This window comes from Opisthocomus hoazin, chromosome 7, assembly GCF_030867145.1.
Source record: "Opisthocomus hoazin isolate bOpiHoa1 chromosome 7, bOpiHoa1.hap1, whole genome shotgun sequence".
NCBI classification, from domain to species: Eukaryota; Metazoa; Chordata; class Aves; order Opisthocomiformes; family Opisthocomidae; genus Opisthocomus; species Opisthocomus hoazin.
This window is the reverse complement of record NC_134420.1, coordinates 3,263,840-3,279,862: the sequence shown is the minus strand read 5'-3', so window position 1 is coordinate 3,279,862 and position 16,023 is coordinate 3,263,840. Positions and strand designations below refer to the sequence as shown.

General features: G+C 37.5%; 1 protein-coding gene across 2 annotated transcripts in view; it reads right to left on the bottom strand.

Moving 5' to 3' along the window:
• LOC104337100 (uncharacterized) overlaps positions 1-16,023 on the bottom strand; it is a 44,214-nt gene that overhangs the window by 9,649 nt on the left and 18,542 nt on the right. Inside the window, exons 15-21 of one of the 2 annotated variants that reach the window (XM_075427598.1) lie at positions 15,764-15,873; positions 14,818-14,941; positions 13,931-14,067; positions 12,215-12,324; positions 11,775-11,943; positions 11,312-11,416; positions 272-11,029 (exon numbers count right to left, since the gene is read on the bottom strand). In XM_075427598.1, coding sequence (XP_075283713.1) covers positions 272-11,029; positions 11,312-11,416; positions 11,775-11,943; positions 12,215-12,324; positions 13,931-14,067; positions 14,818-14,941; positions 15,764-15,873 — 11,513 coding nt within the window. The remainder of the gene's footprint in view (positions 1-271; positions 11,030-11,311; positions 11,417-11,774; positions 11,944-12,214; positions 12,325-13,930; positions 14,068-14,817; positions 14,942-15,763; positions 15,874-16,023) is intronic. The other variant, XM_075427599.1, reaches the window with a different exon arrangement.

Here is a 16,023-nt window from a genome sequence, read left to right as displayed (position 1 = left end):
TTTGCTCCTGTTTAACAGGATAATCACCTAAACTATCAAAATTGTAAGAACTCACATAATTTACAAAGTTAAACTTCAGAATCCATAATGCATGTAAGCACTCTCTGCATTACAAAAAAAAGAAAAATTACAAAGTGATATAGCTAATTCAAACTTACCAATCTTTCCCTATCCGAGGCATACCCAAATTACCTTTAACAGAATTTATCTCATTGATGCTCTTGCAACCAATGGTAAATGAAGCCGCGCCCTGGTTTGTTTCAGAAGTTACCTTCTGATTGCTGAGCTCCTGCAGCAGTTTGTCTCGGTCATCCTGAAGACTGGCCATAGCCTTGGAAAATGCTTCAATCTGCTGAACGTAATTCCCACACTCAGATGAGAGCCTGCTAATCTCCACCTCACGACTGACTAACGTCCTACAGAGATTTTCAATTTCATCAGCAATCTGATCAAGTGTAACCTTATCTGCAGCATTAAAAACAACCCAATTCAGAAGAGAACTTTCTTTGAGCATACTGATAAGATGTAATTTAAAGCCATCCAATTCAGCTTCCAGTTCATCTCCTCTCTTTTTCTCAGTCTTGAGTTCAGATGTATATTTGCTCTGAAGCACCTTTAAGTCCTCTGTTATCCTATCTCTGTCATTTTGCAGGGCAGTCATTGCTTTCCCAAAGGCCTCATTTTGGGACCTCAGCTCACTGTTTTGAGATCGAACTTCTAATAACATTTTCTCTGCAAAAGTATCAGGTTCATCTCCATGCTCGAGTGTCAAAAGACTCTTGCTGTAGTCCTCATCTACACTTCTGCCTCTCGATTTCTGGAGTTTTTGAATCTTCTTCTGAAGATTTTCTCTATACTGTCCATTTGATACACGTTCTTTTTTCTGAGCACTGTCACTAGTTAGCAGTTTCTCTCCAGATTCAGAAACAAGTTTCTCTTTGTTTAATGATGCAATTAAAGGCTCTAAATCATTTACTTTAGACAGTAATTTTTTATTTTCACGTTCCAAAGATGCAGCAGTATCCCTTTCCAGTTCAACAGAAAGTTGCATTTCTTTTATTTGTCTTTGAAGATCATATTTTTCTTGTTCAAGGCTTTTAATACAAACCAATTTCTGCTTCAGTAAATCTTTCAGCTGATGGTCTTTCAGAGATAAAACTTGGTTAAGATCTTCCCTGTACTTTATCAGCTGTGCACTTAGCATTGCATTTTCAGAGTGAAGGTCATCTATTTGATTGAGAAGTATCCTTAATTCTTCTTTCAAAGCATTATTCTCACTTGCGTTGCCAACTAGAAGACTGTCCCGCTGATTTAAGATATCTTGGTGAAGATGTTCCAGCTCTTTGTATTTAGAAAAAAGATCATCCCGATCATTCTGAAGAGATGACATTGATTTTTTAAGGGCATCTATTTCGCTGGCAATTGCAGCCTTATCCTGACCTGCTTTGTCTGCCTTCACCTGTAGATTTCTCAATTCATTTTCCATCCTCTGACGGGACTCCTCACATTGCTGTCTCTCTGTCTGCAAAGACCTCAACTGAAGTTCATACTCTTGGATTTGTTTTCTATGTTGAGTCTGTATCTGAAACAGATAGTCAGAAATTTCATCACCTTTTGAAGAAATGAGTGAGGAAATTTCTTTGTCTTTATTATTGAGCATGATCTTCATTTGCTCAGAAGTAGTAATCTGCTTTTGCAATTCGGCATTCCTTTTTTCCTTCTCAGCTAGAAGCTGTTGCAATTCTTGCTCCCGTCTTGTAAAATTACTTTCCAGAGCTTTTATCTCTCTTCCTGCACTTTTACTATTCTCTATGAGATGATTAAGAGAATTATTTTCTTTAAGGAGTGCTTGCAAAGCTTCTTCTTTTGACTGAAGAACACTCTCCAATTCTTGCTGCCTGTTAAAAAATAATGTATTTTCTTCCTTTATTCTGCAGAGCTCTTCACTGCATTGTGTATCAACAGATGTTTGCCTCAAGTACAGTTCATCCTTTGTTTCCTCTACCACAGAATATCTGATATTCAGCTCTTGAATCTGAGTCACTTTGTCTTTCAATTCGTCTTGTAAAGACATTATTCTTTTATTGCTGTCTTCTATCTGCTTCTCTTTATTTTGGATGGCCTCTTTGAACTGCGCTTCCCAGGTTTTCATTTCGGTGATTACCCTGTCTCGGTCACCCTGAAGAGAGGACACGCACTTTGTAAAAGCAGCTAATCGCGCCAAAGCTGCATTCAAATCCACTTGAAGTTTCTTGTTTTGAGAGTCCTTAATGCTAACTTCTTCTCGCAAACCACGCATCTCACTAACCGCCCTATCTTTTTCTCTCTGAAGGGCACCGTGTCTTTCCTCTAGGTTCAAAAATTCTCTTTTGTGAACTGATTTTAATTGTTGAAGATTAAATTCTAATTCTCTCTCATATTCTTTCTTTTGCATTTGTAGTTTGTCTTCTTTTATCTTAAGTTCTTTTCTCCAATTTAGATTCTCATACGTAAGCCTGTCCACTTCATTCTTTGACTGATCCAACAGGTTCATCTGTGAAGCAAGCTCTCCCTTGAGGTGACGTATTTCTTCATCCGACTTCGCAAGCTTTTCTGATGTATTACTTAAGTCCTTTTCAAATTTTTCACTTTTTGATTGTGACAGTTTTACAGATCTTTCCAAATCCAGGATCAGCTCCTGGAACTTTATAGAATCTTTTTGCAAATGCTTGATCTCCTGCTGTTTCTCCTTTAAGAGTTCTTGGAGTTCTTTTGTTTTGTTCTTACTTCCGCTGTTCTCCCTCTCAGCACTTCTCACCTTCTCTTCAAACATTTTTGCAAGGTGTAATTGCTGCTGTTCTTTTTCTTTAATGACATTACATTTTTCTGTCTTTAATTCTTCCAGTTGCTGTAACAGCAAGTTATTCTGTACCTGTGCTGATTTCATTTTGTCAGTAAGATGATCCACTTTTTTAACATGATTAAGCAATTCTGTCTCCAGAAATTCTCTCTCGTTCTTTACTTTGTAAGAACTTTCTTGTACGTTTTCTAATTCTTCCTGTAACAGACATTTATCATCCTCTAAAATTTTAACTTTTTCATTTAGACTAACAATTTTCTGTGTAAGACTCTTACATTCCATGTCCAGCTTTGTTAGATAATGATTTTTATGGTCCAAAGATTTTTCAGTTTCTTTCGCTTTTTCTGAAATTAATTTTCTTTCTTGTTCTAGGACAAGCACATCTTTTTCTTTTTCAGAGAGTTTATCCTTTAACACATTCAAGTCCTTCAACAATGATTCATTCTCATATGATGCTTCACTGATTTTAGATCGCATATCATCTTGGTACACTTCCATTTGAGCTTGGAGCTCTCCAAAAGCTGCTTTCGTTACAGTGATGTTATTATGAAGGATGTCATTTTCATTCTGAATTTTCTCTGAAGCCTGCTTTAAACTTTCACAAGTTTGTTTCAGCTGCTCATTTTCCTCCATTAGCTGATGATTCTGGTCAGTGAGCTCATGAAGACGATCCTGGTGTTCCTGCATCCTTGCCTCTTGCTCATGGATCTGCCTCTCTGCTTTACTTTCTAACTCGTCAACTTCCATCTTCTTGGATTCGCCAAGTTGTTTCAGTTGGGTCTTAATAATCTCATTTTCATCAATGAGTTTTTGCACACGTTTCTCAAGAGCCTCCTTCTCAGACTGTCCTTCCCTGAGTCTTTGAATGGCCTCTTGCTTCTCTTTTCTAGTGAGATCAATAACTTGCCTCATATCTGCTATTTTACTACTAATACTCTCATAAGCCCGAAGAAGTGATTCATACTCCTGCTTTAATTCACTATGTTTAGCCTTCCACCCTGTTAATTCAACTGTCTGAGAATCTTTTAAAGTATTTAGTTGGAAAGAAAAGGCCTCTTTTTCCTGAACTATAGTCTCCATGGTGGATTTAAGACTTTCACATGCTGCGGTGAGGTTTTCATTTTCAGTCAACAGCCTAGCATTTTCCGAAACAAGGCTCTCCTCTTCAGACAATGGAGAAACAGTACTTGAACTCTCTTTTTCTCTACCAAGCTCTAACAAGTGTTCAAGCATACCTGTCTTGTTCACCAGTTCTTCTCTTTCCAACATCAGCTTATCAATCTGTTCTTTTAGACATTTGTTTTCTCTCAGGGCTTCCTTACGTGATATTAAAGCTGCCTGCAATTTTCTTTGAAGGCGCTCTTTGGACTTCTCTTCTGCTATAGTTCTTTGCTCTTGTGGTTTAGCATCATTTACATTTGCACTTTTTGCCAGCGGCTCTTCAATTATGTGCATTTGTTTCTGGATTTGACATTCTGTTGCTTCTCTCAGTTTAGTTTTCCTGGAGTAATCCGTATCTGATAGTTGAGAACAGGTGCCTTTACCTTGCAACTGTCCTTGAAGGGAATTAATTTCCAAACAAAACTCTCCCAATTCTTTTTTGGTATCATTTTCTTCCTTAAGCTCTTTGAATGACCCCACCGGTCTACTCATCTCGGCCTTCTCACGTAGCACACACAGCTCTGTCCAAAGTTTTTTGTTTTCTTCACTGACAAGTTTTACCTCCTTTTTCATATTAATTACTTCCAACTTGGACTCTTCTAAACAACTGCCAAGTTTCTCTTTATCACTCTTCATTTCTTCAAATGCTGCTTTGTAACGGTGGGCTTCTTCTTGGCCCTCCTTTATAGCTTCTTTTAATAATTCTTTTTCCAGATCAAGTTTATCTTTGAAATCCATAAGTGAACAATGCAATGCCTCTATTTCCTCACTCTTTTCTGCAACATCCTTCTTAGCTTCAGCTCTCAATCTCTGCAGTTTCTCCCGGCTCATCTTGTAATCCTCTTCACTTTTTTTAATAAGTGCTACTTTCTCACTATTCACATGTTCAAGCACTGCCTTCATGTCTATAGCTTCAGCATTGTATGCTTTCAGCTTTTTCTGTAGCTGCTTTATGTCCGCCAACAAGCTGCCCTTACACTGCTCCTGCTGTCCCAAAGAGTTTAAGCTGACCGTTTCTTCTCTTTCATCACCAAATTCAACTGATATTTTTCTCAACTCTTTCTTTAACATTTCTGTTTCCTCCTGAAGTTTTGCATAATTACTTCTTAGTTCTTTTAACTCAATGTCTTTACTTGCCATTGAAGTGATCATGTCTTCTGGCTCTTTTAAGGATGCAACCTGAATCTTGCTTCTTGGTTTGTCCGATTCCAAATTCCTTAGGTCAACTACTTCTTCTCCCAGCACTGCCTTAGGTGAAGCCAGCTCTTTCCTTAGAGGGCACTCTTCCAACCAATTAGGGTCAACTTCTTCACATCTTATTTGAAGAACTTCCCAGAGTGCTTTATGTTCTTGTTTGAGTTGCTCAAGGTGATTTTTTTGTTCATCAAAATCTGCTGCAAGCTTAGTGTGCTCTTCCCTTTCTTTCTCAAAAATTGTCATATCTTCTTTTGTGACCAAAAGCTTCCTTTGTAAGGCTTCTTTTTCTTTTTTTAATTGATTCGTGACATTAACATCATTGTTGGGGTCCAGACACTTCTTCCTGTCCCCAGCACTTAAACCAGGCTCTTCTGAAATGGAATTTTTCAACAATTCTTCCTTCTGCTTAACTTCACACTTCACCTTCTCAAAAGCTGAGAGCAGCTGAGAACGTTCCTCTTCATAGGCACTTGCTTTTTCATCAAGCATAGACTGCATATGAGCAAGCATGCAGTCCTTTTCCTCTAAAGATTTTAGATTCTGCTCACATATATTTTGTTTTTCAGCAACGACCTCATTTAGTTTTGCAATATTGTCCTGAAGTTCCTCTAAATAAGAGGCTTTGGAAGACAAAATTTCAGTCAAATCGCTTATTTTGGCATCTTTTTCTAAAAGTTGTTGCTTCAAAGTTCCAAGATGAGACTCAAAATCTTTATTTTGTACTTCAGCTAGTCTCAGCTTGTCTGTTAACTCATTCACTTTCTTCAATAACTCCTCTGCTTTTTTTTGCTCTTTTTCTATTTCTTCCTGCCCACTCTTCTCTAGTTTTCCAACTTTTTGCATTAGATCTCTTCTTATTATCAATGCTGCCTGAAGTTTCTTTTTCAGATTCTCTTTCTCCTTGCCCATTTTCTCAAGATTAAACTGCATCTCCTCTTTTTCATTCATTAAATCTTTAAATGCAGCTTCTCTACTGCTTAACATAACCTGACTGTGTTCCAGTTCTTTCTTACAACCCTCAAGTTCCTGCAATACTCGGTTTAGCTCTCCTACAGAACTGTTATGAACAGCTTCAAGGTCTTGCAGTTTAGTATTTAATGAATTTCTCTCTTCAGAAAAATTCAGCCTTTCATTAGACAACGATTCCATGGTTTGGGTAACAGAACAGTCCTTTTCTTTCAGTTGCTGGTGTAGACCAGAAATTAAATCCTTCTGCTGATTTATCTGGGAAGTTAAGTTTTCAATAAGTTGATCTTTTTTTCCCATTTCTTCAAGGAGGTTCGCTACTTTTTTACCTTCAACTTGAAGCTTTTCTTGACTGGTTCTTGCTACTTCTTCTGATTTATTTATCTTCTCCTGAAGAATTTCAACCTGCTTATTTACTTCTGCAAAAGACACTTCCCTTTCTTGCAAGAGAGACTGTTGTTTACATAATGCTTCCTTGACTGTGACCATTTCTTTCGACATACATTCAATTTCACACTTGTATTTGCCCTTCATCTTTTCAATATCATTCTGTAGCAACTCCTTCTGCTTCTCAACTGACTGCATACTTTTTAATTCCTCTTTCATGGTGTCTATTTCTTTCTGTTTTTCTAAAAGCATCAGTTGCAACTGTTCTCCTTCTGTTTCTTTGCTCAAAATAGCAGTTATTAGAGCAGAGAGTTTTTCCAACTGAACTTTACTATCAGTTAGCTGCAGTTCAGAATCTGAAGCCTGTGCCTTTTCTTTACACAAAAGCCTACTACTAAGTAATGGAGATAAGCTTTGAGTTAATTCCTCTTTTATAAGATCCAGCTCTTGCTGCAAAGACTGGATTTTGCTATCCTTCGATTTCATTTCACTTTCTAAACCGCACAAATGCTCAGTAAGATTACTATTTTGTAAAGTTGCCCTATCAAGTTCTGTCACCCATTTGTTTTCTGACTCAAGTAGACTCTGTTCTAGAGTTTCAAATTTAAGTTCTAAATTAGAAAGTTCTTCACCCTTCACACTAACCTGCATCTGTAACTTCTCATTTTCAGTCTTCATCTGCAGTTTGACAGCATCTATCTGCATTCTTGAATAATTCTCACTGGTTTCTAGTTTTTCATTGATTTCTCGGAGCTCTTCCAATTTCTTTTGCAAATGAGCTTGAGATGTAGTAAGCTGCGCGTTTTCAGCCATCAGTTTATCAGCATCTTCTTGCAACTGTTTTTTTTCTTTCTCTAAAGACTCCACCTGGCACTGCAGACTACCTACTAAAAGCGTATTGTCATGGCAGTCTTGAGATGATTTGAAATTTACACTGTTCAATTCTAACTTCAAACATGCTATGTTATCTGCCTGTTCAGCGCACTTCACACGCAGAGACTCCGCAGCCTGTTCTTTTTGCTGTAGTTCTTCTTGCCATGTACTTATTTGGTCTAGTGATTTTTGGTGTTCGTTTTTAACAGACTCGAGTTCAATTGTCAAAGAATCAATTTTCTTCTGATTAATATCAAGCTTCTCGTTCTTTTCCTGAAATTCCTTAGTAAGGTTTTTCATGGCTGTACCACTTTTTTCTAATTTTTCTCTGAGAGCCTCAATCTCACTAGAAAGAACATTAACGTTGCTATCTGCCAACTGTATACTGGTATCTTTCTCCTTTAAAGAATTAAGCAGTCCAGCAATAACTTCTTCTTTTTTCCCAAGAGCTGCATTCAACTCCGTTCTTAGTTCATACTGTGCTTCAATTTTCTCCTGAAGAGATAAAAAGGCATTCTCCCTCTCATGGACTAGTTCTTTAGATTTCTGTAGTTCTTGCGTTAGTTCGTGGACCTGACTTTCGAGCTGAGAAACGAGATTTGTCTTCTCTTCATCTTTCCTTGCTTTCTCCTTCAGAGTTTTGAGGAGACTTTTATTTTCCATAAGAGATGACTCCTTTTCTGATAAAGACTGGTCCATCTCAATTATTACATTCTTCTGCTGTTGTGTTTCTTTTTGTAAATTCACTTTCATTTCCTCCAGCTCTACCACCTGTTTCTTTAAGACCTCACATTCTTTCTCCTTCTCTTGAAGTTGTGTCTTTAAACGGTCACTAGATAATGAAATATTGTTGATGGTTAATTCTTTTTCTGAAACAAGTACTTTTAATTGGTCTGCTTCAGAGGCTAAAAGCTCCAACTGTCTTTGCTGCAAAACGGAAGACTCCTGTACCTCAGACAGCTGTGCTTTTAAACTGATGTATTCATCTAACTTCTGTTTTAAAGATTCGTCCTTCTGTATAATTGAATCAGTCAACTGAGATGATCTTTCTGTCACATTTCTAAGCTGACATTGAAGGTCAGAAATAACCTCCATATTCTCAGACAGTTGAACCCTAAGTACATCAGACTCTTCAGATTTATCTTTTAATAACTTTAATTCATGGCCTTGCCTCTTCAATTCATTTTCTTTTTCCTGCATTGCATGTCTAAGCTGGCTGGTTTCAAAGCCTAGGGCTTGTATTTGGTTTTGCAGATCTGAAATAATTTGCATGTATTGCCCTTCTCCCGCCATTTTACTTTCTCTCATTTGCTGAATCAAAGACTCCTTTTCAGAAAGGAGACTTTCTTTTTCTTCAAAGACAAATTTTAAGTTTTCTTTTTCAATCAAGAGGCCATCTATTTGGTCCTTCAGAGCTAAAATATTATGACTCTGTTGGGACAAGTGTGAAGTTAAAGCAGCTACTTCGTCTGACTTTTTCGTGACCATAACATTAACTGTTTCAATGTCTGCTTTCAATTTGTCATTTTCTAGAGCTGCTGTATGTGCTGCTTGTCTTGCTGAAGTAATTTCAGCCTGTTGCTGTACCAACTGTGACTGAAGAAATTCACATTCACGTGACTTCTCGCTCAATAAGCTTGAAAAGTCCTCCTTTTCACACTTCAGCACATCCACTTCTTTGCTTAATAGCTCCAGCTGATTATTTAACACTCTACTTTCTTCCATTTTTTCAGAAACTTGCCTATGAAACTTCTCAAGTTCTGAACCCTGACTTTTTACAGTTAGGTCTCTTTCCTCTACCAGCTGAGATAACTTTGTTTTTTCATCTTGAAGATTTTTAATTTCATCCTGCAACCCTACAATACAAAACTTAGTCTCCTCCATTGCCTTATGTAATGAATCATATTGAAGGATCTTCTCTTCTAGAGACCTGTTCACAGCTTCAAAATCCGAAGTTATGCTTTGAACTTGTTCCTGCAGCAGTAAATTCTTTTCCTTGCTATGGCTGAGCTCTTGGATTAGGCTACTGCATTGAGACAACTTCTCATTTAACATTTCTTCTTTCTTTGTTTCTTTGTCTCTAGCATCCTCCAGCTGAATGAGAAGTGATTGCATTTGTTCATGCAACTGTTGTGTCTGTTCCTTGCTTTCAAACAACTGTCCAGCCAGCACACTACATTCCTTTGTCTTCTCCTGCAGCTGTTCTGCAACTGAATTTTCTTTTTGCTCAGCAAGTACTGAAAGTTGTTCAATCTCTTTTGCCAGAGTGTTTTTATCACAATTGAGTATTGAAAGAGCTTTTTCGTACTCAGCAGTGCTGACAGACAACTTCTTCTCTATTTCTGCCACAGCCTGGATTTTCTTTAACAATTCACACTCTTTTACATCCAAGAGTTTGGACAGATTCTCATTTTCACTAATTAGCTCTTCCTTCTCTTTTTCCAACATATCTATACTTTTTCTCAGATATTCATTTGCTTTTATTTGCTCCGCCAATTTTTCATCTTTCCCTTCAAGATCTGCCTGCAATTGCTTATTAGCTGAAGCCTTCTCTCGTGTCTCTATTTCCATCCTCTTCATTTGTTGATGTATTTCACTTAATTGGTTATTAAGTTCTTTGCAACATGTCTCTCTGGCTTTCAGATCTCCAGTTAATTTAAGTTTTGTCTCTTCATTTTGCTGCTCCAAAACCCCAAGCTTCTGCTCTAATGAAATAATGAACTCTTGCTTCTCCTGTAATTCTTTGGTAATTGTTTCCTGATGTTCAGTATGCTCTACATGCTTCCTAGATAACTCAGCCAACTCTTCATCTTTTTCAGCATTTTCCAAAACTAGTTTGTTGTATGAATCTTTCATTGATTTTAACTCATTTTCAAGTGTTTGTGCTTTAGTCTCTTTCTCTTTAAGCAAATTGTCCCATTTTTCCTTTAGAGCATTGTTTTCCTCCAGCTGAGATTTCAAATATTCAGTTTCTTTTCTTTGTTTATCCTTAGTTTCTTGTAGCTTTTCAGATGATTTACTAATTTGTTCTTTCAGCAAAGTAATTTGTGACTCACACTCTGCAAGTGTGTTATGGTATGCGACGTTGTTGGCTTTGAGTTCAGAACGCAGCTCCTTAATTGTCCTGCTGGTCTCACTGCTTTGTCTTATTAATTCCTCATTTTCTTTGGTTTTAGCTTCATTCTCAACTCTCACTCTTTCTAGCTCCAGTCTCATTGTATTACTTTGCTCAGAAAGGACAGATATCTTCAGGCTGGCATCTCTGGTATCAGCTGTTTGTACTTCTTTCAGTAAACGAGTTTCCCTTTCAGCCTTTGATAAAGCCTCTTCCATCCTTTGTATTTCTTCCTCTTTGCATTGCACTTGACGCTTCAGGACGATAACCTGTGCAGAATATTCTGTCATATTGCGAGACAGGACAGACACCTCCCTGTCTTTTTCTGCCAGTGCTTCTTTAAGATTATCGATTTCTCTTTCGCGTTTCTGGAGATCTTGAATAAGTTGAGATCTTTCCTCTAAATGGCTTGTATTCAATTTGTCAAGCTCTTCGTTTGTCTGGTCCAGATCCAGCTGCATCGACTCTACCACGTCCTCTTGTTTCACAGTCTAAACATCAAGAAAATAATGTTACCAGAATAATTCAAACATACGTCAGAGGGAGAATGGAAGTTACACTCCACACGTAGAACAGGTATCTAAGGTAACCAGTCTGTACCCAGCCCTATAGCCACAAGATAACCACCTTATTCTGTGGACTGTTTTAGCACACAGAAAGTTTAGTGTATGAAATTTGTAGCAGCTAATGCTGTTACTTTGCTGACATTTCAATGGGCCATGTTAAAAGAACATCAAATTTCTTCTCTTACTTTATTTTAATGAGTTAGTTACCTTTTCCTTCAGCGTAGCAACTTTTTCTGTTAGGTCACTGATGACTGTTTTCTGCTCAGTGTTCTCCACTTCATAAACATTGCATTTCTTTAAGGCTTCATTCAGCTTAGTATTCAAAATAAAAGTCAATGTGATAGAAATGTATAGAATTGTAGTCAAATTGTGATGTTAGTTATAATATTAAATTTACGTAACACTGGAGTCTATGTTTTGCAATTAATAAACAAAGATAACTTAGCAACCCAATAAAACATAACTTTCATGCAAATCTCTGTGATGTGTCTAAGAAATCCTTACACCCAACTTCAAGCAACTACATGAAGCAAATAAAACTGTAAAGAAAGAGCAAAACCCTTCATTCAGATACAGAAAACAGCAATATTGCTGCTGCGACACAAATAGGAACTTACGACTAATGCTCACCATTCCTAATAAATATTATTTAACAAGAACTTTAACTTACTTTTTGCTCAGTATGCACAAACTTTTCACCAAGCTCTTTGTTCAGAAGATCCTTTTCTTGAAGCAGTTGCCTCAAAGTTTCAATTTGTTCTAGTTTTTCTGTTGTGTTCAACAGCTTTTGTTCTTTTTCTCCAAGGGAAGTTTCAAGAAAGCTATTTCTGTCACTTAATCTAAGAAGGAAATATATATTTAGATATTTTGAACACAAAGCTCGCTTTAAGCTTTCTAGACTTATCAGCCCCAAACTAGGTTCCTAAAAGAATAATTAGTTTCACACTTTCCATTTACACTTGCAAGTACAAAAATAAGATTACTGCAACCTGAAGCAGGATCAGCTAACGCTTTTCAAGTGTTTTAAGAGATCATACTTCTCATCAGACGTTCAAGCTTCAAACAAAGAAAGCTAATGCTACACAGAGTTGTAAAGAACCTTCATCTTACCCTTTAAGCTGTTCATTCAAGCCAGAGATCAGAATTTGATGCTTTTCCGCATCTCGCGTTTGTTGGTTGCGTAATTGGGCAAGCTGAGTTTGCAAACGCTCATTTTCATTCTGCAACAAAATAAGAGTGAAGCGGATTATCACATACCAACACCCAGAACAGCACAAGGTAACTGGAGTCACGAAAATCGGACTCTTCAGGAGATTTACATCCTACACGCTAACAGAGACCATTATTCTAGCACATCAGCAGATTATCAGTGCAGAACACAACACTAATACCAAAAGCTCAGATGTGATGTTAGTTCAAATCGATGCAACTCACCTTGCAGAAATACCTCCTTCAGCAAGGCTACGATAGCATGAACTGAAGGAGCACTGCTGTACGCCCAAAGCAACACACACACTCACACTGTGTTAAGGCAGCTTACTTCTCTTAAGAGGGGAAGCTACTGCTTTGAAGAAATACTTCCCTCATTGGTTTGAAGACAGTACCAAACTTGCAATTTATTTTTGCCTGTTTTTTAAGATTGAAGGAATGCAAAAACCTGCATATGGGGGATTGTGGAGAAAAGAAAAAGGAAGCAAGCTTCATTCACACAGGTTTCTGGTTTGTTCTTTTTGTGTTTTGTTTGTTTGTTTGTTTTTTTAAAACATAGTGCACATCTCCTACTCTAGCCAGATACACTGCACCAATTCAAAAATAAAACCACAAAAAAAAATCTGGCAACAGCAACCAAAAACCAAAAGCTGAACATGTATCCAGACTCCACAGCAAATAGGACAAACGTGGCAAACTTGTCAGCTCTGATGAAAACAAGCTAGCATTTTGGAGGAGGCAGAACACACCTGTACCGCCCTCAATAGCTGCCCTTCTTCATCTACACCAAATGTTACCTGTATTGAAAGGCTTTGTTACAAGATTCTCAAATAATAATTAACATATCAGGTTGTCTTTCATCTTAAAATCATTAATTCTTTTTTATATATGTGCAACTTAACAGACAAAGAACTATGAGTAATGCACTGAACCTGAAGGAGTTTGAGTAAGAGATCAGTTGCATCATTTAGTGAAAATAAGGTTTACAAATTATCATAGTAACTCGTCAATCAGGAAATACTAAAAAATAACCTTCCTGATAAATGTTTACTTCACTCTTCCTTTTGGTGCCTCCATTGAATACTTTTACAATATCAAATTAATATCTGGTGTTTAGATTGTATATATATAAATAAAGTTATTACTTAACTTTTATATATTTGCACAGTTTCTTTTCTATAACTGTGTGTGTATATATGCACAGAAAAATGATAATACACACACGGTTATAGAAAAGAAACTTGAGGGATGTAAGAAGAGGGACACTTATGCCAGTAGTAACAAAATCTGTTTCAGGACCTTCTGACAAAGCCCCCCTAACAAAGAATAATGAAAATCCTGTTGCCTTTTACTAGGTTTCTAAAACAAATAACAAAGCTGACTTCCAAACAAGTTTCTCCCTGAGCCGAACAGAAGCAACAGGTTTCAACTTAAGAGCATAATCTAGCATGCGTACACCCTCTGCCAACACAATTATGAAGCATAATGCCTTTAGATATTTTTGCTAGCTGCAAAGGGGCATTTTTGTCTTACTGGAGGCTACGACTCTAAGAATATCAACAGAGAATAAAAGGATTCTCTTCTGTCATGAGGTTTTACACAAACCAAAAAGCTCACCTGAAGAGTCTCCATTCTACCTTGAAGCTGCACTCTGTCTTCCAGATCCTGACAACGCTCTTCTAGAAGAAGAATTTGTTCCTGCAGTTGGTTTCTTTCCATTTCCAACTCTTCAACCACACTCCGTAAACCTACTTCTGTCAAAAAAGAAAAATTATTTCAAGAAAGGCCTGCTAACATTCCTCAAGTCTAGAAATGGTTTTATTCATGATTCTCCCCAGAGTTGGGAACAATCAGACCTCAACCATTTCCAGTGGAAATGCCGAGACCCTGCTTTTCCAAAAATTAGATGGCAAAAGTTCCCTTAGCTGCTGAAAAACCAAAATAAAGTTGCACAGCTCAAGAACTCGGACAATCTGGCAGAAATATTCTAAACAATACTGTGGCTCATGATACTTTCATCATAAGCTATGTATGTACTTGCAGGATCAGATCTTAAGCACTTGTTAATAAACAAAGTAAACCGGTCTGTATCAAAATTTGCAAGTGAGTCTATTCCATTGCAACAGTAAGATGTATTTGCAGCCTTTACTTGTACAGCAATTCTGTTTTGTAACATGACAGTTACAGATTCGAAACACAGTCACAGGAACAAGACTCGTAACTGAAAAAACACATGGCCTTGCCCCACAGGATATTTCATGGGCACCAAGGCTCAATGAACTCCAGTGTGTAGACGTATTTACGTTCTGCTTCTGAACCAAAACTAGGCAGCTCATCCAGCACGCACATGCTTTGAAATGAAAAGGAAGAAAATGCAAGCCAAAAAAATGCAACAGAGATTAGAATATACCACAAGTGGGTTGTTAGTTGAATTTGAAAACAAAAATAGACACAAAATACAGATGCTGTGCATGCTTTAATAAACTGTCTAGTCGCTATCACACCTGCATTAGGTGAAGTGTACTCTGGCCACCAACCTCCCATATTTTCTCCTTCAGCTGAATCAGTGCTATCCAAGGTGACGTGCAATTCTTGAAAGCTTTGTTTTCCATCAAAGTTGTATTCTTCCTACGCATAAAAAATGAGAATGAAGTTCAATTTAAAGAAGAAAAGAAGCAAGGGTAAAATACATATCCTGTTATTAAAAGCATAGTTTCAATTCTAAGTCCCAAAGCTCAGCAAGGGATTGAGGTGCCTAAATGTCAGCATACGGGAGCGCTGTGGACTCTAGAGTAACCTGCCCAGCTTCTAGCTATTATTTCCAGAAAAGCCAAGTCTCCCACAGGTTTTGTGCGGTGTCAGCCAGGACTTTTAAGACACCCCTATGTTTGGATACCTTCATTGGTCCCCTGATTTCTACAGTTAATAGGGTCCTCTGAATGTCAGGCTAAAGTATTGGAGTTAACTAAACTTAAGATTATTCTTCCAGTGGTATGTTCATGTGACAATGACATCCTAATTCTTACAAAAGATCATCATTTTTTCGTGTGTCTTACAGCACCAACTACCTAGAAGTAAACCTGAATGAACTGACACCACTTACTAATAAAAGTAAAGCTCCACCAACAGAGAGATTTATCAAGATTGTATCTAAACCAAAAAAATGGCCTTAACACATGAAGAACGCACATAGCTTCAAGCATGTGAGTTACTCCAGGGTGAAGCTCGTGATTTTTCAATGCAAAATTAAGTAGACTCACTACTCAAGGAACAGAGAGGTGTGATGCCATTGGAATTTCTCATCTTCTGGCTACACAACTGATCATTAAATTTACCAAAGTTTACAGTTATACAACCAATGTAAGTTCTTAAGCCCTTCATGTATTTAAGAAAAAACCCTATTTTTATTAACATACAGGTAAAAATAAATTCTTATCTCTTTTAACCCACCTGAAGCTTGCTGCTGGTCTGATTGCTTTTTCTTCTTGCTTGCTGGAGCCTGCCCATTCCTTGAACTGTGGTCAGTTCCTCCTCCAGCTCCTGTTGCCCTGAGACTATGGCTGGATCAGAGCAGCCAGGAAAGAACCAGTCATCCTCAATCAGTTTTGTGCCACAGGAAAGCAATCACATTTATATCAGACACTACTACATGAAGAGAGACCAGGGACAGGCTGAAGTCCCTATGAATGACTGACAGGGACAAGATTAAA